This window comes from Belonocnema kinseyi, chromosome 10, assembly GCF_010883055.1.
Source record: "Belonocnema kinseyi isolate 2016_QV_RU_SX_M_011 chromosome 10, B_treatae_v1, whole genome shotgun sequence".
Classification (NCBI taxonomy): Eukaryota; Metazoa; Arthropoda; class Insecta; order Hymenoptera; family Cynipidae; genus Belonocnema; species Belonocnema kinseyi.
In genome coordinates this window covers 37,188,501-37,215,074 of record NC_046666.1, presented here as the reverse complement: position 1 = coordinate 37,215,074, position 26,574 = coordinate 37,188,501, and the positions used below count along the sequence as shown (strand labels likewise).

The window sequence follows — 26,574 nt, the reverse complement described above, 5'->3', positions numbered from 1 at the left end:
CCAATTTTATGGGGAAAAAAAGGAACGTTTAAAAAATCTGCTGAGATTCGAGCCTAGGACCTTGCGTTTGCCCACGGTGGCAGTAGGTCAGGGAAACTCCAAAATGAGAGAATTTTATTAGTGAGGAATAGTCAGGGATATTCTATAAGAGGCAAATTAAATAACTCTTGTTAGTAATTTATTCAAGTTGTATTATTATTTTTATTACTTGTTCAGTGGATTTCTCCTAATGATCACATTTTTATTTACAAAATTTAGTTTTTAGTTGCAAATCCAACAAGTTGTTAAACAAGAATCGTTTTGGTTAAGAATTCAATTATTTTGGTAAAGTTCACCTTTCTTAGAAAATTCATATTCTGGTGTTACAATTCAACTGAAATCTTTTTTGGTAAAAAATTTTACTAATTTTTTGAAAATTTGTCATTACTGTGAGATATTTATTCATTTGAATGAAAACTTCAACTGTTCTATTGAAAAATAATCTTCGTTGCTTGAAGATTCAACTATTTTTTAATCTTTTGATTAAAATTAATTTTTTTTATCTGAAAATTTAGTTATTTCAATTGCACATTCATTAGATTATTTCAAAATTTACCTAGTTGCTTGAAAGTTTAACTAATTTTTTGAAAACTCATTTGTTTGGGTGAAAAATAATAATTTTTTTATGAAAATGCAACTATTCCTTTTGTGTTGAAAATTGATTTTTTATTTAAATTTCAACTAATTTTGTAAAAGTTGAACCGAACGGTTAAAATTGTATTTTTTTGTAGAAAATTAAACTTATTGCTGAAAGATTCGTTTTTTTGTTATTTAAAATTAATTTTTGAAACTAAACATCAAATTTTTCTTGTTTTTGACTAAAAATTGATCTTTTTTGTAATAAACTTATCTTCTTGGTGCAAATCTTCTCTTTTTTGTTTAAAAATATAACTTTTTGGTGTAAGATAAACTTTTTTCTTAAAAATTTATATTCTTCGGTAGAAAATTCAAATATTTTACAGAAAATTCGTGCTTTTACTTGAAATGTCAACAATTTATATATAATTTTTTTATCTTCTTGACTGAAAAATTATTATTTGTTGAAAATTCGTTTACAAATTTGAAAAAATCAACCTTTGAATTTAAAGTGGAAATACTTTGTTCAAAATGATTTTTGTTTAATTTGTCATTTTAGTTGATAGTTCATATCTTTGGCCGAAAATTGGACTATTTTGTTTAACAATATTTTTGTTTCCTAAAAATGATTTTTTCTCTTGAAAGTTTAAATATTCCATTTTTGGTTACAACTTTATCTTTTCCAATCGAAAATGTATCTACTTTCGCAAAAGTTTACCTTTTTAGTGGAAAAGTAATCTTCTCATTTGGTTGAAAATGCAACTATTTGGTTGCAAGTTCAACTCTATTTTTGAAAACTTATTTTTTTAATGAAAGTTAATTTTTTTCAAGGAAATGCAACCATTCCATTTATATTGAAAATTAATTTTTTACTGAAAATTTAACTACATTTGTAAAAGATGAAGAACACTGTCAACATTGTATTTTTTTGGTAGAAAATTAAACTTATTGGTAGAAGATTCGTTTTTTTTGTTTAAAATTAATTTTTGGAACTAAAAATCTTATTTCTCCCCTTGTTGACTGAAAATTCATCTTTTTTTTTTGTAAAAAACTCATATTCTTGGTAGAAATGCTCTTTTTTGTTTAAAAATACAACTTTTTGGTGGAAAGTTAACTTTTTTTGAAAATTGATATTTTTGGTTAGAAAATTCAACTATTTTACAAAAAATTCATGTTTTGACTTGAATTTTCAACAATTTGTATATAATTTATTTCCTTCTTGATTGAAAAATTGTTATTTGTTGAAACTTCGTTTTTAAATTAAAAAAATTAAACTTTGGATCAAAAGTTGAAACACTTTGTTGGAAATGAATTTTTTTGTTGAAAATTTATCATATTAGTTGACAGTTCATATGGTTGGTCGAAAGTTGAACTATTTTGTTAAAAAATCTTGTTTTATTAGGAATTAATTTTTCGAACTAAAAATTCTAATATTCCATTTTTTATTAAAACTTTACCTTTTCCAGTTGAAAATGCAACTACTTTCGTGAAAGTTTCTCTTTTTTGGTAGAAAAATAATCTTCCTTTTTGGTTGAAAGTGCAACTATTTGGTTGAAACTTCCGTTCTTTGTTGAAAATTAAACTCATTTTTTGGTTGCATATTCATTATTTTTGTAGAAAATTCTACTCATTGGTCGAAAATTATATTATTTTGTTAAGAGTCCTTTTTTTAATTAATTTTTTTTTTTACTGAAAATTTATCTCTCCCATTCCCGTCTTAAAATTGATATCTTTAGTTAAAAATTCATGTATTATCTTGAGAATACGTCTTCTTGGGTAAACAATTTATCTTCTAGGTTGAAAATTCTTTTTTTTTTTATTTGAAAATTTATCTTTGTAGGTTGAAAAGTCAACTATTTGGTTAAAAACTGAACTATTTTTTTAAAAATACAACTTTGTGTTTGAAAATTTAGCTTTTTTTTGTTAAAAATTCCTAGATTATTACGTTTGAAATTCAGCTCTTTAACACTTGACAGTCTTCAGTTGAAGGTTAACCTTTTTTATTTGAAAATTCGATATTTTAATTTAATAATGTTCTTTTTAGGTCGAAAATTCCAGTATTTGGTTAAATATTTAAGTATTTTGTTAAAATTTGTATTATTTTTTCAAACGTTACTATTTTGTTGAATAGTCATGATTTTTATAGAAATTCAACTGTCTTTTTGAACATTCGTTAATGTAATTCTCGTTTTGTTGAAAATTCAACTGCCATCTAAAAAAGTCACTTATTTGGTTAGAAAAGCAAAAGTTTTTGATTGAAGTTTTATCTTCTTTCTTTTAAAATTGTGATATTTTTGTTGACAATTTTTTTGCAGACAGAAAGTTCGAGTATTTGTTTAAAAATTCAACTATTTAGTTCAAAATTTAATTATTCTGCTAAAAATTCAAGTTTTTTATTAACTTCATCTTTTTATCGAAAATTAAAGTGTTTTCTTGGGGAATCGTCCATTTGGACAGATAATTAATCTTTTTTGACTAAAAATTATTCTTTTTTTTTTGTCAAAAATTCAATTATCTTGAGAATTCTACAGTCTTTAAATTTCAACAATTGTGTTAAAAATTTCATTATTTTGTTTAAAATTAAACTGACTTGTTAAAAAATCATAGTTTTAGTTCAAAATTAAACCGGTTTGTTGATAATTCATCCTGTTGGATTGAAAAAATATTAAACAAATTTAAAAAATCTTATTTTTAATTGACATTTCTATACTCCGTTTATCAAAGATTCTATGATAAAAATGTTATCAAATTAAAATTATAGTATTCCAACATCAATGGTAAGGGAAAATGTCAAATTAGTCAAGGAAAAATTTTGGAAAATCAAGGGAATTAAAAAAATTAAGTTCTTCGGTCACCCTGGTTGCTGTAAGACATACGCGAAAATTATTCAATTACTCAAATAAAAAAATTTAAATAGGAATCTGAAATAAAAATATTCTATGTTGAATATTTTAATAGTTTATTTTTAAACATATAGTCTATTTATTATAATGAAAAATAATACAAATTTTTTGGTGAAAAAAGGTCTGCTTTTTATTAGCTCCAGGAGGAATCGAACCCACGTCTATTTCCTATAGGTTAGGTGCTATTACCACTAGGCTAAGACGAGCCTTACAAATCTCAATATTTTTCCAAATTTCTGTGATGATTTTACGATCAATCTTTTATAAAACATCTAAACTCTCCTTCAGTTTCTTCAAATTATTATTTTTCAAAGTATAAATTATAGACGACTGTGAAAATAAGTTTTATTTTGGTATTTATTTAAATTCAAAGATTTTTTTTAAAAAGATTAATCCGCTCCTCTTACCCGGATTGAGCAGAATAGTGTCCTCGTAGAATTCCGGAAGCTCTGCTGGTCTGACTGCGACCAGAGCTACCCCATATTTTCTGTGACTGTGAAACGAGGCGTACGTGAATGACTTTCCTTCGTATTCGCCGAAAAATCGCGAATCCCCTAGAATTATGTGATAAATCTCGTTGCCTGAGCATTTCCCATAAAGCCTGTGCCACTCTTCTTGTGACTGCTGGCCTTCCCTAAAAAAATTAAAAAACAATTTTTCAAGATACAGCTAAAAAATAGATGTAACAAAGTTTTTCAAAAATTTCTAACTCTTTGTTGTTAAAAGCCTAATTATTATTACTAATATTACGTGTATGTAATGAGAAATATAAAACTTTTTGTTCCGATTTATATGCACATCACTCGGAAATTTATCCAAATCTACACAAAAATAAATCCATTTTTTTTAAATGTATATATTTATATGTAGCGTATTTCCCATAAAAAAAAGAAGATTTCCTAAATATTATTCAGAATCGTATATATTAACTGAATCAAATTAAAACTCAAAATTTCTCATCAAAATTAACAATAGAATACGCGTAAAATTTTACTTTTAAAATATCGCTCCCATCAGTTGTTTTGATGGGTTCCCAAAAAAACCCATAAATGAAAGAATGGATGTTTAAATAAATTCCGTAAACAATTTATTATTGTTTGTAGCAATTTTTCCTTACAATAGGGATTATGATTTTTTGTATGCAAATTGTTTCTGATATATAAAATACTTCTTTATACTGATAATTAGATGTTGAAATAAATTTTTTAACAATTCATTATTGTTTAGCAATTTTCTCTTAGGATAGAGACAGAAAGATGCGATTAAAGAAAATTCCAATTTCTTGATCTTATTTTATATTAATTTTTCATAAGCTTGGCTAGTCGTCTCAAATTTTCGAGAAAACTAGTTCATAGCCTTTTTTAACCCCCCGAATTTTTCGGAGAAATTGTAAAACCATTGAAACAAATTTTTAACATTCTAACTAAATTTATTTAATTCTTAAGTCTGCAAGTAAAATTATTATTCATTCCTGAAATTTTCAAATCAATATTTAACAATTTTTAATGATGATTTATCACATTGAAATTAAGAATTAAAAAATATATATATTGCTACATACGATTCAAATATTTCAAACTGCTTTTTAATCTTTTCAATTCTAAATTGTTTTTTGTATAATTGAGTTTCAAATGTTTAAAGTAGTTGCGCCAAGACTCAGAAATCTGAAAAAATTGGTTTTCTATGATTTTAAGAATCAAATAACTTATGTCACTTCAAATAAAAAACATTACTTTAAATGTAAAATGTTAAAATTCACCAGAAAACATCAGTTTTAAACATATTTTTTGTAATTGAATTTTTTCTGACTGTCGCTTCTTACCGAATTTCGAAAAATGATTGCTTTTAAACAAATTATGGCTTATTTTTTCCAAGAAAATATTCTCTACAACTCTGCTGTTTCCCATTTTGGAAGCAAATTTTTCTATGGCTGAAAAATTTCGAAATTTGGTTTGAAGAAAACATTTTTTAAGCAACTAATTAAAAAAATAAGCCGTAATTTATTAAAATGCAATCATTTCTCAAGAATTATTAAAAAGCGACGGTCATAACCAATTCAATGCAAAAAAATGGTTAAACTTAATGTTTTTTTGTGTAAATTTCAACATTTTTCATTATAAATTAAATTCATAGAAAACATATTTTTTTTAGACATCTCACTTTTGGCACGACAAATATCTTAAGATCTTGGAAGACCTTGAATTTTAGAAATTATGGTCCTAATTTTTAATTTTTTGTATTTATTCTAGAGGAATTTAATTCAAAAATGTTAAATTAAAAACACCCTTGAACTGAAAAATGATCAACTATCAATTCTTTAAGTTTGTTATTCTATGATTTTATCCAAGTTAAAAAAATCAGGCGATTGTTAAATGCTTATAATTGAAACAAAATAATATAGATTATTAAAATCTAAGATTATTAGATTTATAGCTATCTAAAACTGAGATCAAATAATTTAAAATATCTAAATATAAGACTTGGAATTAAAAAATGAGTCTCAAGGCTTTCTATATAAATTTTTTTAATTTTAAGAGATTTAAAAGTGAAATTTTCCAGATATTTTTAATATTTGAATTTAAAATTACGATATGGTGAAATTAAAAAATTTTAAACTTTGAAAATAAGGAAATTTTAAATCAATGATTTCCTTTTTGAAACTTTTAAAGCAAAATAATTTTAATTTTAAAGTCTGAAAAATTAAATATATCATTATTTATAAGTAACGCAGTAACTAGTATCATGTGCTATTTAAATTGATGGGATACATTTTCTTTACGAAAAATGGTGATTTTTGTAAAAAAAAGTACTGTATTCTCGCTATTCAAAATTAAAGAATTTTAAAAATCGTGTATCATTAAAGTTTCATAATTCTAGAAACTTTAACAATTAAATGTTTTATAATAGGAAACTTTCAAACTTAAAGCGTTACAAATTAAAAAATTCGAAATTTCTTTCGACAATTGAAGGATTTCTAAATTTTAACCGAATATTGGAATTCTTTAATTTCTAACTGTTGAATTAAGGCTTGCATTAATTATTTGTATAATTTTCAATAAGAAATCACATTAATTAATCATTAATTTTTTTTGGACCTTCTCACCCTTTTTCGAAAATTGAAACTATTTTAATTTTACATTTTACAATGAAGACAAAAGCTACACGCCGTATCGAAACATAATTTATAACAAATTTCTCAATATTTTTTTGCTAACAACTTTTGTCTATTCATTTTTTTTTATCTTGTATTGCTTCAATACAAATCTTGGGGTTTTCAATGTTATTTTTTGCGACTAAAATAAAAACCTCGCGCCCTATCAAAAAATTATTTATAACAAATTTGTAGATCTTATTATTTATTGATTAAATTTCTTGGAGATTCATCTTTTTATATTAAAATTCACCTCTTTTGTTGAAAATTTAACTACTTTTTGTTTAAAATTGTTTTCTTTTTTTTTGGAAAATAAATGTGTCTCAACTTACAATGTTGTTGTTGTCATTCCATTCTAGGTTAAAAATTCATATTTTTTATCGGAAATTATCTTTTCTAGTTGAAAATGTATGTATTTTCTTAAAAATTCATTAAAATGCAACAGCTTGGTTTTAAATTAATCGCCCTTGGTTGAGGATTTAGAAATTTGATAGAAAATTAAACTACAAGTTTAAAAATGTACTTTTTTCTTAAAAATTCACTAGGTTTTAAAACTCAACTAATTTGTTGAAAATTGACTTATTTTGTCGAAAATTCGTGCCTTTAGCAGAACATTATTCTTCATGCTGGAAAATTGATCTTTTTAGTTGAAAATTTAACTATTTGTTTAAAAGTGCATATTAATTTTTGTTAAAAATTTAATTACTTAGTTAAAAGTTGAAATATTTTATTAAAATTTTAAAAAAATTAAACACCTTGGCTAAAACTTAAACTGTTCCATTTTTTGAAAATTAATATTCCAGGTTAAAAAAAATCGTTTTTTGGGTTAAATTTTTTGTTGAGAATTTATTTCCTGAAGATTAATTTACGTTGAAAATTTATCTCTTTTTTTGAAAATGAAACTATTTTGTTGAAAGATATTTTTTCTTTTTGAAAATAAATTCTTTTGAACTAACAATGTAACTATTCTATTTCTGGTTGAAAATTAATATTTCGCAAAAAATGATCTTTTCTAGTTCAAAATTAATGTATTTTGTTAAAAATTCTTCTTTTTTGGACAAAAATTGAATCATTGTGATTGAAAATACATTATTTTTGTTTGAAAATGCAGCCGTTTTGTTCTAAATTAACCTGGTTTGGTTGAGGATTCAAAAATTTGATGGAAAATTAAACGATTCGGTTGAAGTGTAACTTTTTTTGTTAAAAATGCAAGTTTTTTGTTTTAATATAACTGTTCGTTTAAATATTTAGCTATTTTTATAAAAAATCAACTTTTTGGTAAGACATTAACATTTTGTAAAATTATAATATTTTCAGGTTGATAATTTAACCGTTTTGTAGATAAATTGTCCTTTTGATTTTAAAACTAACAGATTTGTTAAACATTTATTCGTTTTGTTGAAAAATCGTGCCTTTAGCAGAAAATTCATCATCTTGCTAGAAAATTTATCTTTGTAGTTAAAAAGTTAACTATTTGGTTAGAAACTCATCTTTTTTGCTGTTGGAAATTCATTGACTTGGCTCAAAGTCGAACTAGTTTCTTAAAAATTCATTCTTATATTTTTAATTCCCTTGGTTGAAAATTTAAATATTCCCTTTAAAAAAAATTAATCTTTTGGCTTAAAAACTCATCTTTTGGGTCAAACTTTTTTTTTAAAAATTCATCATATTAGTTTAGAATTGATCGTTTTTGTTGAAAAGGCAACTGTTTTGTAAAACAATTATGTTTTTTGTTTAAAAATTACCTTTTTGAGCTAAAAATGTAACTTTTCCATTTTGGCTGATATTTTTTTTCTATTGAAAATTGATATTTTTTGAGTTTAAAATCCATCCATTTTGTTAAAAATTCTTCTTTTTTGGACTAAACTTAATCATCGTGATTGAAAATACATAATTTTCGTTTGAAAATGCAACTGTTTAGTTCCAAATTAACCTGGTTAGGTAGAGGATTCAAAAATTTGATAGAAGTATTAAGCTATTTTTATCAAAAATAATCTTTTTGGTGAAACATTCACTTTTTGAAAAATTATAATATTTTCAGGTGGATAATTTAACCGTTTTGTAGATAATTTTTCGTTTTGATTATAAAACTCAACAAATTTTTGGAAAATTGATTTACTTTTTTGAAAATTCGTGCCTTTAGCAGAACGTGCATCTTCTTGCTAAATAATTTATCTTTTTAGTTAGAAATTTAAATATTTGGTTAGAATCTCATCTTTTTTTTTGTTGGAAATTTTACTTCTTGGTTTAAAGTCGAACTATTTTCTTAAAATTTTATTCTTCTATAATTCATTTCCTGAATTAAAAATTTAAATATTCCATTCAAAAAAAAATTAATCTTTCGGATTAAAAACTCATCTTTCCTGTCAAACTTTTTTGTTGAAAATGCATTTTTTTAAAGATTCATCATTTTAGTTTAGAATTAATCTCTTTTGTTGCAAATGTAACTCTTTTGTAAAAAAAGCTTGGTTTAAAAATCACCGTTTTGAGCAAAAAATGTAACTTTTCGATTTTGGCTGAAAATTGTTTGTTTTTTTTATTGAAAATTGAACTTTTTTATTAGAAAACTCATGTATTTTTTTTTAAATTCTTTTTTTAAACTTAATTTATTCCCCTTGTTTGAAGATTCTTCCTTTTTGGTTAGAAATAAAACTAGTAGAAGATTAAACTATTTAGCTGAAAATTAACTTTCTATGATACACATTTATATTTTTTGTTTAACTTTAAGTATTTGGTTAAAAATTTAACTATTTTTATAAAAAATGAAATATTTTGTGGAATATCAATTTTTGCTTGAATATAATGGTTTTGGGTTGAAAAATCAACATTTTTTCAGATTCTCTTATTTGGTTAAAAATTCAAGTTTTTTGGTGTAACATTAATAATCCTGCTGAAAAATTCAGTCTTTCATTTGAAAATGTAACATTTTGTTGAATATCCGTTTTTTTGTGTTAAAAATGATTTTTTTTTCAAATCTGAAAATTGCACTATTCTTTTATTAAAATTAATTTCATTTGTTAAAAATTCAATATATATTTCGACTTGAAATCTTAGGAATTGAAAATGTTTCATATTGCATTCATTGATTATAAATAATAACTATGTACTAACGAGTTTTTCATTATTTTAAATTTAATGATGAAGTTTCTATCCCCCCCCCCCCTCCTTTGCTACAGAGAGCGACAAAGAGCACTTGAAAAGTGGGTCAAATAGAGCTCAACTTTAGAGTGAATTAGAAATTAAATTTCTACTCACTGCCCTCTGGATGTATGCAATAACAGAGTGACCAGAGTGGATGCTCCTGGACATGTGCAGTTGTTGGCCAAAAGGGCATACTTGAATTCGTCCTCACAAACTACATGTTCCGCAAATTTCACATGGAGCTTGTTCTCTGGACGGAAGATCTGAACGTATTGAGGGACATCGGGTGCAAAGTCTTTCACGGCCCAGGACCTGCAAAAATCAATCGAAAACACATTATAATGAGTTTTGATCAAAACGAAGTATCCAACTACCAAATTTGGAGAACCACCATTAAATGATCCGATTGTGTTTTGAAAAAAGAGATCCTATTTAAAAATTAAAAATAAGATAATTATTTTCCTTAAAAAATAAAAACAATGTTGGACAAAAATAAAAAGGAGGAAGGAAAAATGAAGATGCTTTCCTTTTTTTGTCCATACAATTTTTTCTTTTTTAGGAAAATGATTATTATTATTATTTGTTTTCTTGAAGACAGGATCTCTTTTTTCAAATTACAATAGGAACATTTTATGGTGGTTGTCCAAATTTGGTCATTAGATTCTTGGTTTTTTGTTTTCAGGATTTCTAATTAACTTGATAATTGGACTTTAAATATGATTTTATATTTGATCTTAATCTTATTTCAATTTCTTAAATATTAGTTATTATCAGTTATTAAGATCCAAGAAAAATTTCTTAAAAGAAAAATTTCTTGCATTTTCCTTCTTTGAGTTTTTAGGGTTTCGTAGCCGCAGGAAGAAGCCCTTATAGTTTCGGCCAGGCTTCCTTCCGTCCAGCGGTAAAAAAAAAAAGTTTTAAAAAAAAAAGTAGTCTAGAACTTACAATTTTCATCTAGTTTGAGAAATTTTATTTGAGACTTAAATTTAAGTAAATTTCAATTTTTATCAAATTTTTATTTCACAACAAATTTAACATTTATTCATTTCACTCTTTGTTAAAAACTGATACTTTTTTTAAATTGAAAATTGATCTCTTCTTGTTAGAAATTGATGTGATTTGTTAAATAATTTTTTTTTTAGAAAATTTTTCTTCTTGGTTTTAAATATCTCCTATTTGATTAAATATGCAACTGTTTGGGCCTAGATTAATCTGGTTTGGATGCGGATTAAACAATTTAGTAGAAAATTCGAATATTCTGTTGAAGATTAATTGCTTGTTAAACATTAAACTATTTTTATCAAAATTAAACTTTTAGGTAAAATTTTTATTGTTGTTATAAAAAATTATATTATTAGGTTAAAAATGCAACTGTTTTGTAGATAGTGCATCCTTTTGGCTTTAAAATTCAAGAATTGTTTTCAAAATGATTGCATTTTCTTAAATATTCGTGTTTTTAGATTTAACAATGAAATTGAAAACTTATATTCTTCAAAGAAAGACTTATTGAATTCTTTTTCTTTGGATGTTTAGGGTTTAATAAACGGTAGAAGAAACTTTAATAGTTTCGGTCTGGTGCCCGTCCGTCCTACAGTGCGAAAAACCAAGTTTTTTAGACATATTAGTTTAGACTTTACAATTTTAATTAGATTTTAAAAATTTTTTGATAATAAAGTTCAACTCAATTTCAAAAAGGTTTTTGCAAGCCTGTTTCAAAATTTGCTTTTACTGAATCTTCATTTTAAACGAAAGTTGACATTTACTTCTTCCACTATTGGTTGAAATTCAAAAATTGTTTATTGTAAATTGATCTTTTCTAGTTGAAAATTATGTATTTAGTTACCAATTATTTTTTTTGGTCAAAAATTATTTTTCTTGGTTTTAAATGTATCATTTTTTTATTAAAAATCCAACTGTTTGGAACTGTCTTAACCTCATTTGGTCAAGGGTTGAACAATTTGGTAAAGAAATAAAATATTCCGTTAAAAAATAACTTCTTTGTTCAAAATTAAAATATTTGTATGAAAACTAAGATTCTGGTAGAAAATTAGCTTTTTTTGTTGAAAAATATTTTTAAGTTGAAAATTCGACCGTTTTGTAGATAATGCGTCCTTCTGGCTTAAAAATTCAACAATTTTATGGAAAATTAATGTATTTTCTTACAAATTCTTTTTTTTGGCAGAACATTCATCTTTTTGCTGAAAAATTCCTCTGTTTGGTTAAAATTTTAACCATTTGATAAAAAACTCATATTCTTTAAGCAAAATTTATTTAATTCCTCCCCTGTGCATTTGTAGGTTTTCGAAGTCTAGAATTTACAATTTTCATTCGATTTGGGATTTTTCTTATATTTAAATTCAACTTAATTTTAAAAAGGGTCATGCAAGCCTATTTTAAATTGTTTTTTATTAAATTTTTATTACGCAACAAAGTTGGCATTTATTTATCCCATTTTTTATTGAAATTTGATATTTTCATATTGAAAATTGATATTTTCTAGTTCAAAATTAATGTTTTTCGTTAAAAGTTTATCATTTTTGGTCGAAAATGATTCTTTTCAATTGTAAATTCATCTTTTTTTCTTAAAAATGCAACTGTCTAGATCTGACTTAATCTGGTTTGGTTAAGTACTGAACAATTTTGTAAAAAATTGAAATATTCCATTAAAAAATAACTTTTTTGTTCAAAATTAAAATATATTAATCAAAATTTATGTTTTCGTAGAAAATTAGCTTTATTATTAAGAAATATTTTTAGGTCGAAAATTCAACCGTTTTGGAGATAATGCATCTTTTTGGCCTAAAAATTCAACAGTTTCGTTGAAAATAATGTATTACCTTAAAAATTCGTGCTCTTTTTTTTAAAAAATGCATCTTTTTGCTAGAAAATTCATATTTTTGGTTGCAAATTTAAGTATTCAATTGAGAACTCATATTCTTAAAAAAAAAATTAATTTCAATTCATCTTTTTCGAAACGGTCTCGTAGGTTCGTCATACAATGCGGAAAAACAAGATTTTTTGAAGAAATTAGTCTAGAGCTTACAATTTTTATTTAAATTGAGAATTTTCTTTTAAAAGTTAAATTCAAATAAATTTTAATGTGGTTTGTAAATGTCTATTTTTTATTTGCTTTTTATGGAATTTTTATACAAAAAAAAATATTGAGATTGAATTTAAAAAAAAAGATCCAATTTTTTGCATCTAATTATATTTGAAGCTGGTTTGGTGAGAAAAACAATACATACCTACGCAAGAGATGTAAAAATGTACTATTTGTTTATTAAAATGTTTGTGATAACCGCAATTTTTAATGTTTGGCAATTAATTGGCACGTGCCCTATTTATATAAGGTACTTGAACACTTTGAGTCTACAATTTTTTTTTGCCTTCGAGCTCATTTTTCAAGTAATTACTTGTATCATTTGTTTATAACAGTTAACTTGTACACTAAATTAATTAATTCGGTTCCTTAAATGTATTTGCAATTCTGCATTATTTCTGATGCCAATATGATTTATTCAAGTTTTTTTTCTCGCCGTCAAAAAATAATATTCTCAAAAAGTCTCTTTTTTCAGTTTATTATTTACACAATTAATAACATAAGCATAAACTTAAGAAGATCATTTGTAGACGTTATAGTATATTTATGGTTTAGCAGTTTTTAATTTTAAAAAACATCAAAGTTGGTTAAGATTTGTAAGCTCTAGCCGATTTTTTTCCACAGGTCTTTTCCCGAGAGGGAAACTGAATAGATGATAAATGGGATAGGGGGCGGAGGAGGGGAAGTGAAATGATGAGAGGAGTGGGAAAGAAAACTAGAGAAGGGGAAGAGGGTGAGAACAGTGATGCGGGTAGAGGAAAAATGGAAAAATGGGGAAAGTGCGAGGAAGTAAGGGAAGCGAAGGGTGGGAAGGAATGTAAAATAACGGAGAGGATGGGAGCAGGTTGGGAGAGTATGGAAAGTAGGAGGAGGGAGAAGAGGATGTAGAGGAGAGGAAGTAATTAGAAGCTTAGTAGCGGCAGGGAGAGGAAGTCAGAGAAAAAGTAGAATAGGGGAAAGGTCACTGATTGGAGGAAAAGAGCTAGAAGGAAATGGAAAACGAAGGAAAATGGGAGAAACCAGTGAACGGAAAATAAGGGAAGGACGGTAAAATAGCGGAGAAGACGTAGAGGTATTTAAGTAGGTGAGAGAAGGAGGCGTTGGGTGAGAAATTAGAAGGAGTATTGGAAGGGGTAAGGGGATGAAAGACAGAGAAAATTATTGGAGAGCAGGGGAAGTATAGAAGAAGAATAGAAAGGGCTAGGAAAGGAAATAAGAGAGAGGAAAGGGTAGTTATGGGATGAGAATCAGAATAAGGGAGAGGGTGATAAGATAGGATCCGATACTAGCAGTTAGTGGTGGGATGAGTGATGAAGGGGGTGATAGTTGAAGGGAATGATATGTGGAGGGGATGATAGGTGGAGGGGGTGATATGTGGAGAAGACGATATGTGAAGGGGGTGATTTGAATGACTTAGTTATCGTCTTAATAGGCTACGATACCCTTTTTTGTAGGTATTCAGCGTCTCCTTTGATTAATGTTTGAAAATATAACTAACCTGAGGATGGTGTGTTCATCCGCGGCTGCTTTGTCCGCGTAATTTCGCGCAGCAAGGATAAAACAGGCCTCAGCCTCATTCATCCTAGCCCTCGCGAGATCACCATCTTTCAGGCACGAGCCCTGAATGTAAATTACCCTTTGAGCCCAGATCGGCACTTGAAGGATCATTCTCATTGTTGTGTCCAGCTCCATTGGTGACAAAAGCACCACGTAATAGTCCTTCAAATTAAAAAAAAAAAACAATAATTGAAATTTACACGTTTAATTTTTACGTTTTTTATTATATTGATCCACACTGGTGGTTGTTTGTGTAAAAAAAACTTACAAATAAGATGACAAATAAATAGTACCCGAAAGTTTTCGATATTTATCGTATCCAACTTTTGTAGAGCTTTATAAATAATTCAATAGGTAGATCCAAAAATTAAAAAGAATGATTGGAATCGTTTATGGTATAAATTTTGGAAACTTTTTTTTATTTTTATTCAAAGAAAGATATTTTTAAAACAATTACAGTAATTTTTAATGTTGTGTTTCTCTGAATATACCTATATATTACTAAAAGTGGAGATTCAATTATTAAATTTACTTATAAAAATTACAGAGCATTAATAAATTCTGTGAAAATAGGCTGCTGAAATAGGCTAGAAATATAACAAAAAATCTTTCCTGTTTAGCGGGACCTTTTGGGATATGAACCTTACGAGAACTTTTAAAAATTTTGAAACAAAAAACGAAACTTTTCTAATGTTTTAGCTCGAACAATATTTTTCTACTGCAGGACTGTTTTCGTCTTTTCTTGGGTCAAAATTTGGAATTGCACAAACTTCGAAAAAAATGGGACTTTTCTACTAATTTTTGTATTTCAGTCCTATTTCAGCAGTACTTTCGGGACATAAATCATACTGAGACTATTTTTGAATTTTTTACAGGTATCAATTTAGAATTCCACACATTTTGAGAAAACAGAAGTAGTACATTTTTGTACTTTTTCCCAGAAACAATTTTCCACTGAAGGATTGTTTTTGACCATTTTGGGACGTGATTTGAAATTCAGGGACTTCTTAAGAGCTTTTGTCCTGAAATATTTCCATAGCAGAATGTAATTTTTAACTTTTTGGTACTTTTGTTGTAAATTTTGGGACAAAAATTCACAAGACCATTGTAATTTTTACTTATTTGGGACCTGAATTAAGGATTTTTCAAATTTCGAGAAAATGCAGAAAGACTTTTTTTAGAACTTTTGTCTCAAATTAGTTCATCGGTGGACGTATTTGGCACTTTTGTAGTATGTTAGTTATACTTTTTGTAATATAAATTTGATCAAGACTCTTTTTGAACTTTTCTGGTACATAATTTTGAAATCGTACAAATTTTATGATAATGATGGGGTGAATTTCTAGCACTTTTGTCTCGAAAATACCATAAATTATTAGAAAAATAGGCATGAATAAATAAGGTTGTTTACTGGACTATTATATTTTGCCACAGCCTCGTAGGCATAATTGGCTAACGGTCCAGATTAGCCTAATCCAAGGTTTATTTTTTAAAAATCTAAAATAACACATTTAATGTAATTCACCAAAAAGAAGACATTTATAATTTAGTTTTTTGCCTTATAAAATAAAATAGTTTCTCTCTTAATCAGTGTGTTTGACAAATCACCTCTCTCAATTACTCTAAATTATCATAGTAATTAGCAATCAGTACTTTTATATTGATGAATTAAACAATTCTGTCAATTCGATTCTATTAACTTTATTTTCAACACTCAATAGAACGAACGCTGTAACTGTAACTACTGTTTTTTTTAATTAATCTGTCAACATTTCGCTTGCTTCTAGAGAAACGTAAACTGGGGCTAAGCCAAAGAAATAAAAAACAGATGGTGAATTTATTTAAAAATGGCTGCGTTTCAGACTCAGTGTGGTTTCTTTTCAAGCCTGTAGTAAAAGAGTTATTATTGTAAATTAATTAAAAAGTTCAATTACAATAAGTACATCATAAGAAGTCATAATAATAAAATACTCAAGTTAGAAAACTTTATAATATTCATAATAAGTTGATGAATTTTATGATTTCTTTTAACAAATTTAATCAAAAAATGAATAATTCAGGTATTTGTCTACAGACAAAATCGTTTTTTTTCTATGGCAACTTTTTAAATTAGGATATTAAGAAAAAAAATTTCATCGACAGATGCCTGCGAATAATGCATTTGTTTATTTCATTTGTTTTTAAAAAGAAATATAAAATTTATTGAAAAATTATGAATTTCTCTAATATATATATATTCCCGAATAATGCATGTTTGTTAAATTTGTATTTAAAAATTATGAAATTTATCAATTCATCATGAATGTTGCCAAATTTATTATGAAGATCTAAATTAAAAGTCTTACATCTAAACAAAACAGATTTTTTCCGTCGACAGATGCCCAACTAATGCATTTGTTTATTAAATTTGTTTTAAAAAATCGCAAATTTAAAAAAAAATTATAAATTTTGCTGAAGTTATCATAAAGTTCCTATTTAAAAATGTTGACACGGAAAAAAGCGAATTTTTCTGTCGACAAATGCCTGATTAATGTATTTGTTAAAAAAAAAGAACAGAAAATTGATCAATAAATTATAAATTTTGCTGAAGTTATCATAAAGTTTCTATTTAAAAATGTTGACACGGAAAAAAGCGAATTTTTCTGTCGACAAATGCCTGATTAATGTATTTGTTAAAAAAAAAAGAACAGAAAATTGATCAATAAATTATGAATTTTGCTGAAGTTATCATGAACTTTTAAATTAAAACAGTTGGCGTGGAAAAAAAAGAGTTTTTCTGTAGACAAATACCTGATTAATGAATTTGTTGATTAAATTTGTTTGAAGAAATCATAAAATTTATGAACTTATTATGAATGTTGCTGAAATTTCATGAAGTTCCCAGCTGAAGAGGCTGACATTGAAAAAAACGAATTTTTCTGATGAAAAATGCCCAAATAATGGATTTTTTAATCAAATTTGTTTAAAAAATCGTAAGAATCATTAACTAATTATGAATTCTGCTAAACTTTATCAGAAATTTACTAATTATAAAAAAAATGTACATCGAAAACAATGAATATTACTGTCGAAAAATGCCTGATTACTGTATTTTTACATTAACTTTGTTTATTATATAAACAATTATAATCATGAGAGAAATTTTATCATACGCTATTATTTTCATTCAAATATCCTGCAATATTCCTTGAAAAAAACTTATATTTATGGAAAATCTTAGAAAAAATTTTTTCAACAAATAATTTGTTTATACATTTTTTTGGTAAATTGTCTCATATTGAAATACCCTTAACTAATCTAACTCTATGCACTTAAGCGATTTTAACAATTTTTTATTATTGTCGAGCACCGGAAACGTCAAATAGAGGAAATGGCTATTGTTTGCGTCATATTTGTTTATTTATAAAATAATTGAAAACCTAATTCATAGATCAAGCACAATAACTCTCTTAGAAATCTTATTAGATTTTTTTCAAATTTTGTTGTCAAATCGGTGAGTATTTGTGTGCTGTACGATATTTTGATCCAAAAAAGTCATTTTTTTCTCAGTGTGTTGGGTTTTCATTCTTTTTTATGCTGTCAAATTTTAATTTTCGATTTTCCAAAAAAATTCAAAAAGTTGTCATGATATTTTAATACTATGAATACTCGTACAGAAAATTTTTGAATTTTGAAAAAAGTAGTCTCAAAAATTTTCAAAATAGCTCACTTTTTGAATTTTCATCAAAAATGGCTGGCTAACGAACTTGACCTTTATTTTAAGATACTAAAAAGTACACCAAAGGTCAATCCAATCTTTCAATTCTTTCAAAATTTCGTGCTAACAAACTAAAAATCTACAGACACACGCACACAGACACACAGTAGGACATATTTGTAAAAACCTGTTCTTTTGATTCAGGGGATCTCAAAATATGGACATTTGATAAAAAGGGGGGGGAGGGTCAAATTTTACAAAAATCTAATACCTTCTCTTGATGAGAATGTTTAATGGTATATTAATGCTATTAACATAGTCATTAATGTCATTGTAAAAGATAAAGAAAAAACAAAGTTACCCAGTGGGCACTAAATTTGGCGACGTCTTAACGATATCGTTACGACATCTTTACGAAAACTTTACGATATCCTATGTCCATGTCGTTTCGGTGTCTTTGCGGTATCGTAAAGACATCATCAGATCATACGACTTATTTACGATATTGTCAAGACGTCTTAACGACATAGACATATGATGTCGTAAGGTTGTCGTAAAGATATCGTAACGATGTCGTAAAGACGTCGCCAAACGTTGTGCCCACTGAGTATGTGGGAAAAGAGAAAAAGGTAAAATGATAAGTTATGATATCGAAACGAAAAAATAACAGGTTGCAATTATAGGTAATCAGAAACTTACCAACAATTAAAATAAGAACTTTTTGCGAGAAGCAAAAAATCGTTTGCAAATAGTGTCTTTAATCTGTCAAATTTCAACAAGTGTTTACAAAGCCGTTCACAAAGGGTCAATTTATTAAACTAATAAATTCAATGAATATGAACTACATAATAGAAAACAGACGCCAAGTTTGAAATCACTACAAACATATTACAGTTGTACTAGTGAAATAAAATTAGTTTTTACAAAAGAGGCTATAGAAATCCGGTAGTTTAGAGTTCCCAGTGGGCACAAAATTTGGCGACGTTTTTACGACATCGTTACGACATCGTTACGACAACTTTACGATATCCTATGTCCATGTCGTTTCGGTGTCTTTGCGATATCGTAAAGACATCATCAGATTATACGACTTATTTACGATATCGTAAAGATGTCTTAACGACATAGACATATAATGTCGTAAAGTTGTCGTAAAGCTGTCGTAACGATGTCGTAACGATGTCGTAAAAACGTCGCCAAACGTTGTACCCACTGGGTTGTCATATATGAGATTAACAGATTTTGTTTCTTTAATCATGTAAAAAGATTCAATAGCAAGGCGTCTTTTTAAATTTTTCTCGTAAGCTAGAATTTTCGGATGTTGAAAATCAAAGTCATGATCTGTTTCAATAGTCCTAAATAGTAGCTATATTGTCGGTAATACCAGATATATATGGAATAGCTGTAAAAGCATTAAAAATGGTAAATCTTTTATATTATATGAATTATAAATGTCGTCAATTTTTATTTTAATTAATCTATTAAACAAGTTTAGAGGGTAGCAATCATTTATCAAAGTTTGTCTTAATTTTTGGATGTTCTGTTTTCTAAATTGTAGAGAAGATCATTTAATTGTCCTATCTATAAGTCCAAAATTCATCCCTTTCTTTTAAGACCAAGGATGTTGCGATACAAAATGCAAGTATTTACCAGACCAAGTTTCTTTGTGATACCAATTTGTTACTAGAGTGTCATTATCAGTTCTTGCGATTGAGATATCTAAAAAATTAAGTGTGATGTTTAGTTCTTTTTTAGACAGAAATTTAGGATTTGAATCCTATCTGTGGCAAATATCTCAAACTTCTTGCAGTTTATGTTTTGGAACGGTCATGAAAATATCATCAACATACCCAGTGGGCACAAAGTTTGGCGACGTCTTTACTTTACGACCTCGTTACGACATCTTTACGATAACTTTACGACATCCTATGTCCATGTCGTTAAGGTGTCTTTACGATATCGTAAATAAGTCGAATAATCTGACGAGGTCTTTACGACATCGTAAAGTCAACGAAACGACATGGACATAGGATGTCGTAAAGTTGTCGTAAAGATGTCGTAAAGATGTCGTAAAGATGTCGCAAAGACGTCGCCAAATTTTGTGCCCACTGGGTACCTTTTGTAGAAAATGATGTTGAAACTGGGTGAAGATAAACATACAAATTCAAGTGCTTTCATTACAATATCCGCTATTGCTGGTAATAATGAAGAACCCATAGCTATTCAATCTATTTGTTTGTAGTTTTTATTATTAAATTTTAAAAAAGTAGACCTAAGGCAAAATTCTAGTGCATTTAAAAATTCATCTCTAGGAATAAGAGTATTAGAGGCAATCAAGTTCCATCTTTTCTCAATACTTTGCAAAGCTAAATTAATAGGAATATTAGGAAATAAGTTAACAACATTCAAAGAAACCAGAATGTGATTTTTCAGCAATTTAAAGTTCTTAAGGGAATTGATAAAATCCCAGCTGTCTTAAACATGGTATTCTGAGTTACCTGTTATAAATCTTAAATGGTCTGAAAGAAATTTAGCTAATTTGGTAGTGGGGGAGTTTATGAAAGCAACTATTAACCTTAAAAGATTTAAATTTTTTACGTTGTATTTTAAGACCTTCGGATGATTTATTTATTTACTTTTCACTTGTCATTTTGCATGTTTTTCATGTTTTTGAAATTTTTCTAACTTTAATTTTTTTTATTATAACTATTTATTATCTGCTTATTGTGTTTGAACTTTTAAATTAATCTACAATAATAATTCTTTAATACAGCTTCGAAAAACGACCACACTGAGTTCGAAACGTAGTGATTTTTAACTAAATTCTACATCTTTTTTTTATTCCTTTGACCTTTGACACCGAAAACTTATTTATATATTAAACCAAAAATCGAAAGTGATGAGAAATGTTTAAAAAATATAGAAGCTTGTAAAAAATACAAAGGCTTTTAAAATATTTTGAGAACTAGTGTACGTAGTTTTATTAACGCCTACGAACGTACGCGTCACATTTTAGAATGACGGCACGCACTGAACAAAGATTGTGCATTAATTTTGGCCAATATTCATGTTCAAAAATAATTTTTATGATTCAGAAAGTGTCTCATGTAATTTTATGAGTGATTCTCAAATTAAAGAGTAGTTTACGCGATTTAAAAGTGGTCGCGCATCAGTGAAAAGTGACCCTTGCTTTGTCAGGTCTGCAATTGCTAAAACTCTTCAAAATGTAAAAAAGTGCGATTTTCTAATAAATGGAAATCGGCATTTAACAGTGAGATAGATAGAGGATGACCTTAGGATTCCAAAAACTATTGTTTCGGAAATTTGGAGCCAAGATTTGCCTATGAGCAGTTTATTCAGTAATTTCTGGAGAAACACGATCTTATATAAATTCGGCAGAGGTATGTGCCGCTTTGCCCTAATTTACAGTGAAATATTATTATACCTTCATGAATTGACTTTTGAGTCACTATTATTATTTATGCTCCATGCAAATTATATAAAGAAATAATTTCTAAGTTAAATATCGTTTTACCTGAAGCAAAGGATGCGCATAAAATTCGTTCAGGAAATCCATGATGGTATCTGCTTGTAAGGTTGTACTGCACACCACAACATGTTTTTCATTCTGGGCTCTATGAGACGAATAGGAACCACCCAGTTTCTGTCTTTCCATCCACGTAAAGGCCAACTGTTCAAACTGAAACGAGAATGGGTAGAATTTTATGAGCCGAGAAAAGCACCTTCTGGAATATTGTTGTGTTTTGCATAAAAATCAACGGCAGAAGCTGGTAAATATTCTCCAGATAGAATTATGATCTTAAAAAGAATACAGTGAAATGTCGTTAAATTACGTTAATAATATATTATTTTTAAATTGAGTGTTTAAGAGTGCTGAAAAAATTCGGCTATTTGTACAAAAAGTTCAATATACGTAGCCGTGACCTAAAAATATTTGAAAACGGATTATTTTCCATTTAAATTAGAAAATCATATTCGTTATTAAATAGCAAGAAAAGCGTGTTTATAACATGCTGCTTATTTCGATTTTTTAATTATAAAATGAAAATTAATGCTTAAATTTAAGAGTATATTTATCAATTATAAATTAAAATACAAACATTAAAATAGCTCTATAAGCTTTTAAATAATTTGAATGTATTTCTAATTTCAATCGGATTTCAGCAATCCGTAACTTTTATTTAAATACAATATTTAATTCCAACAGGACTTAGAAGAAAATAAATAATCAAGTTACTTTGGGGTTTTATGTCGTGATAAGATGTTTTCAAAAAATATTCTTAGATTCTGAGACTTTATGATATCTTTTATTTTCAACACTAGTCCATTTTGAAGATTTTTGCAATTTACAATTTTTCAAATTGTTTGATTTTGAATGTTTATAGTTTAAAATAATGAAATTTTGAACATCTTTTTGAAATATGTCTATCTTACATAGTATCAACTGAAGATACTTCATTTTATTATTTTTATATTTAATTGTAAATTTTAGAGAAAAAAACTTTCAATTTTATATTTTATTTGATCAAATAAAATTTTAAGTTTTTAATTCTAAATCTTTTAAATTGAAGAAATTTCGAAAGTAAATCATGAAAATAGCATAATTTCTAATAATATATGCTTAAAATTAACAGCTGTTTAATTTAAAAGATTTATTTTTTATTTATTTATATTTTGTTTATTTTAAAGAGCTTCGATTAAAAACTCTTAAACTTTGAGCATATAAAAATGCTTAAATTTTGGTGATTTTGAAGATCCGAAGTCAAATTTTCAACTCTAAATCTTCTAAATTTTAGAATTTTAAAATATAACTGATTCAAATTATGAAATTTTTAACTTTAAAACTTTAAATTTGCATAAGTTATAATGGTAACTTTTTTTAATGAAAAATTTCTCAATTTTACAGACTTCCAATTCAAATTTCTACAATTTTTAAGAGTTGTATTTAAAAAACTTTTTATTTTAAAAATTTACAAATACACAAAAACATAAATAAATTGCCAATTAAAAGTTCTGCCATTTTAAACAGTTTTAAATCCTCCAAATTTGAAAAAATTCCAAAATCATATCATGGAAATTACAGATTTTTTTATTGTAAATTTTCAAAATCAGAAAATCTTAAATGTTAATAGATTTGAAATTTAAAAATCTACAATTTTGGATAGTTACACTTAAAAATTCCTGAATTTTTAGAAGATAGAATTGAAATTTAATCGATTTTTCAGACCTTCTTTAAATTTTGTAATTTCTAACAGTTTTTTTTTTGGAATAATTAAGTTTTAAAGATTTAAAATTGAAAAATCTTCAACTTGAACGACTTTCAATTTTCAATTCTACAATTTTTATGATTTGGACAAGTTTTCAATTCTAAATTTTTCAAATTGGAGAAATTTCCAATTTAACTAATCAACATTCAAGAATTTTTAAGTTAAAAATTCAAAATTCGCATAATCACTAATTTTCAATTTTCAAAATTATAGACTTTAATTTTAAATATTTCCCATTCAAACTTCTGCAACTTTGAATTGTTGTGATTAAAAAATATTTAATTTTTAAGGTGTACAAATAGAAATTCTTAGCTGTAGATGATTATTAAGATCCAAAGTTGAGTTTTCAATTATAAGTCTTCCGAATTAAAGACCTTTTTAACATAATTCAATAAACTTGAAAAAATTTGAATAATAAATGTTCGAATTAAAAAGCACTTAAAATTTTAAGATTTATGTTTGAATAATATGTATTTATGTATGAATAAATAAGCTTCCAAAAGATCTACAATTTTGGAGAGTTAAAATCGAAAACTTTTCAACTATAAGGAAGTATTAATAAAAATGGTAAAATTTCTATGATTTTGAAGATTAATAATCAAATTTTCAATAAATTTTAAGGCTTCCAAGTTAAAGAAATGTAAAAATCAAATTATGAAGATTATAGAAATTTCCATTTGAAATTTTTAATTTAAAAAATTGCTGTTATCAAAGATTCACAATTCAGATCTCTGCAATTTTTAACATTTTTACTTTTAAGGTTTCTGATTTGAAGAATTTTCTTAGAATAGTTCAATTTTCAAGATTTCAAATAAAAAATGGTATAATTCTTCATTTTTTAATGTTGGAAATTAAAATCTCTCAAATTTGGATGATTTTGAGTATCTAAAAAGTCAATGTTTTAATTTTAAATCTTCCAAAGTGGAAACATTATTTTGAATCTAAAACGTCAATCAAAAAATTTTTAAGTTTTGGATATTTTGAAGATCAAAAGTTGAGTTTCTAATGTTAAAGCTCACAAATTACATAAATTATGATTTTAAATTATAAAAATTACAACATTTTTACTTGTAAATGTTGAAACTTGTATAATTCTTAATTGCAATTTTTTAAAATTGAAAACGATTTAAATTAAATCAATACGAATTCCCAAAGCCTAATCATTTTGAAGATTTGAAGTCGAGTTTACAATTCTAAATCTTCCAAATTAAATACATTTTTATTGACAATCATAAATGCTTTTTTAATAGTTCAATTTTTAATATATAAAATTGAAATTCATTGAAATTTAGAGATTTGAAATTATAAATTCTTTAATTTGAACAGTAAAAATGATAGCATTGATTTATCTTTTTATCTCTATTTAACTAATTAAATTTAACTAGCTTTGAAATTTGTAATTGTAGGTTAATTAGTTCTTTTGAAATTCTCATCATTTATGATTGAGAAAGTATTATAATTGTCCGAAATTTGACATCACAGTTTTTCAACGGATCTCCAAGTTTCGAGACCCCCTGAATCCGAAAATCAGGTTTTTACAATGGCGTCTGTCTGTCTGTACGTTCGGCCGTCCGTCCGTGAAGACGATAACTCTAAAAAAAAATGAACGGATAAAATTCATCTTTGGCACACTTTTTTTAGGTCCTAAAAGAAAAAACGATTTCGTTAACCAGCCATTTTTAATTAAGATTAAAAAAGTGAGCGCATTTAAAAAAATTTTTAAGACCACTTTTTTTTGAATTTGAAAATTTTATGTACGGATATTTATAGTAATAAAATAGACAAACAATTTATCCTAATGACCTTTTTGAATGAAAAGAAAATTCTCAGAGTTATAGCATTTTCGAAAATTTTAAAATCAACCAAAAAAAGTAAAGAGAAGAAAAACATTGCTTTTTAAAATCCCTTCTCTAAAACTGCACCTAGTTCTAAATGATTTAGATTCAGATAAAAATGTAAAAGTGGATAATAATAATAAAAAAATAATATCCAGAGATAAAATGAAATTTTCAGAGGAATCAATACTTGACTACGGGGAAGAAAATTTTGGTAATAAATAAATCATCAACTAATAATATATATGTATGTATGCCATAGGCATAACTTCACACTCGTTTCAAGCATTTGACAAGTCTCAGCTGATTTGACAGCCGAAATGAACCGACAACGATGAAACCTAATATTATCCGTCACACTTGACAGATTTCGAATATGCACTTAAACACGTGCCTTTGTCAGATAAGGGCCAAATTTAACGTCAATATGATAATTGAACTTTATAGATACCTGCGCCGAATTGTTTGATCACGAATCCAATTTCAATTAATAGGGGCCATCCATAAGGGGCTATTCATAAAGTGCGTTACCAATTTTGGGCTATCCCCCTTTATCCTTTGTTGGCGATTTTACTCACTCCCCCCCACTCGAGAAGTAACGTAGTTCAAAATTCTATCAAAATATAGGAATAAATGGGATTTTTTACGAAAGTATGGTGAAAATGGATGAACGATTTCTTTTAAACAAAATTAAGGTATATGAGACATTAAATTCAATATGCCACACTTTAAATTCTTAAGATTTTAAGTTAAAATGTGTTTTCGTTTTTTTCGTTTTTAAAACAAAAGACGAATTTTGAACAAAATTCATGAATTTTCGGCCAAATGGTGAATTATTAACTTCAGTTTATAAAGCATAAATCAAAATGAAATTATTTTAATTTTTTTTTATTAATTAAATTATTATTTGTTTTAAAAATTGTAAGACTAAACTTTTAATGAAAATTTTTAAACCAAAAAGATGAATCCTAAAAGGTATTCATTTTTCAAGAAACTAGTCTTACTTTCTACCAAGCAGTTCAAATTTCAACTAAAAAAGATGAATTTTTAAACAAAAAGCTAAATTTTCAACGTGGAAATATTATATATTAACAAAAAAATTAACGTACCGCTAGAATATTTGTTCTAAATAAAAAAGTTTAATTTTTAAACAAACAGTTGCACTTTTAACCGAAAATCTTCGAACTTTCAACCACGAAGAATAATTTTCGTTCAAAATAGACGATTTTTTAATGAAATACATGAGTGGAAAAAAGCGATAATTTTGAACTAAAAATAAAAAAGTTT

The 26,574-nt window shown here is 26.4% G+C and overlaps 1 protein-coding gene across 1 annotated transcript in view; it reads right to left on the bottom strand.

Annotated features, from left to right (window-relative positions):
- Window positions 1-26,574, bottom strand: part of LOC117181801 (potassium channel subfamily T member 2) — a 387,410-nt gene that overhangs the window by 84,150 nt on the left and 276,686 nt on the right. Inside the window, exons 9-12 of the mRNA XM_033374772.1 lie at window positions 21,700-21,864; window positions 14,409-14,629; window positions 9,925-10,122; window positions 3,926-4,152 (exon numbers count right to left, since the gene is read on the bottom strand). Of these exons, the coding sequence (XP_033230663.1) occupies window positions 3,926-4,152; window positions 9,925-10,122; window positions 14,409-14,629; window positions 21,700-21,864 (811 nt within the window). The remainder of the gene's footprint in view (window positions 1-3,925; window positions 4,153-9,924; window positions 10,123-14,408; window positions 14,630-21,699; window positions 21,865-26,574) is intronic.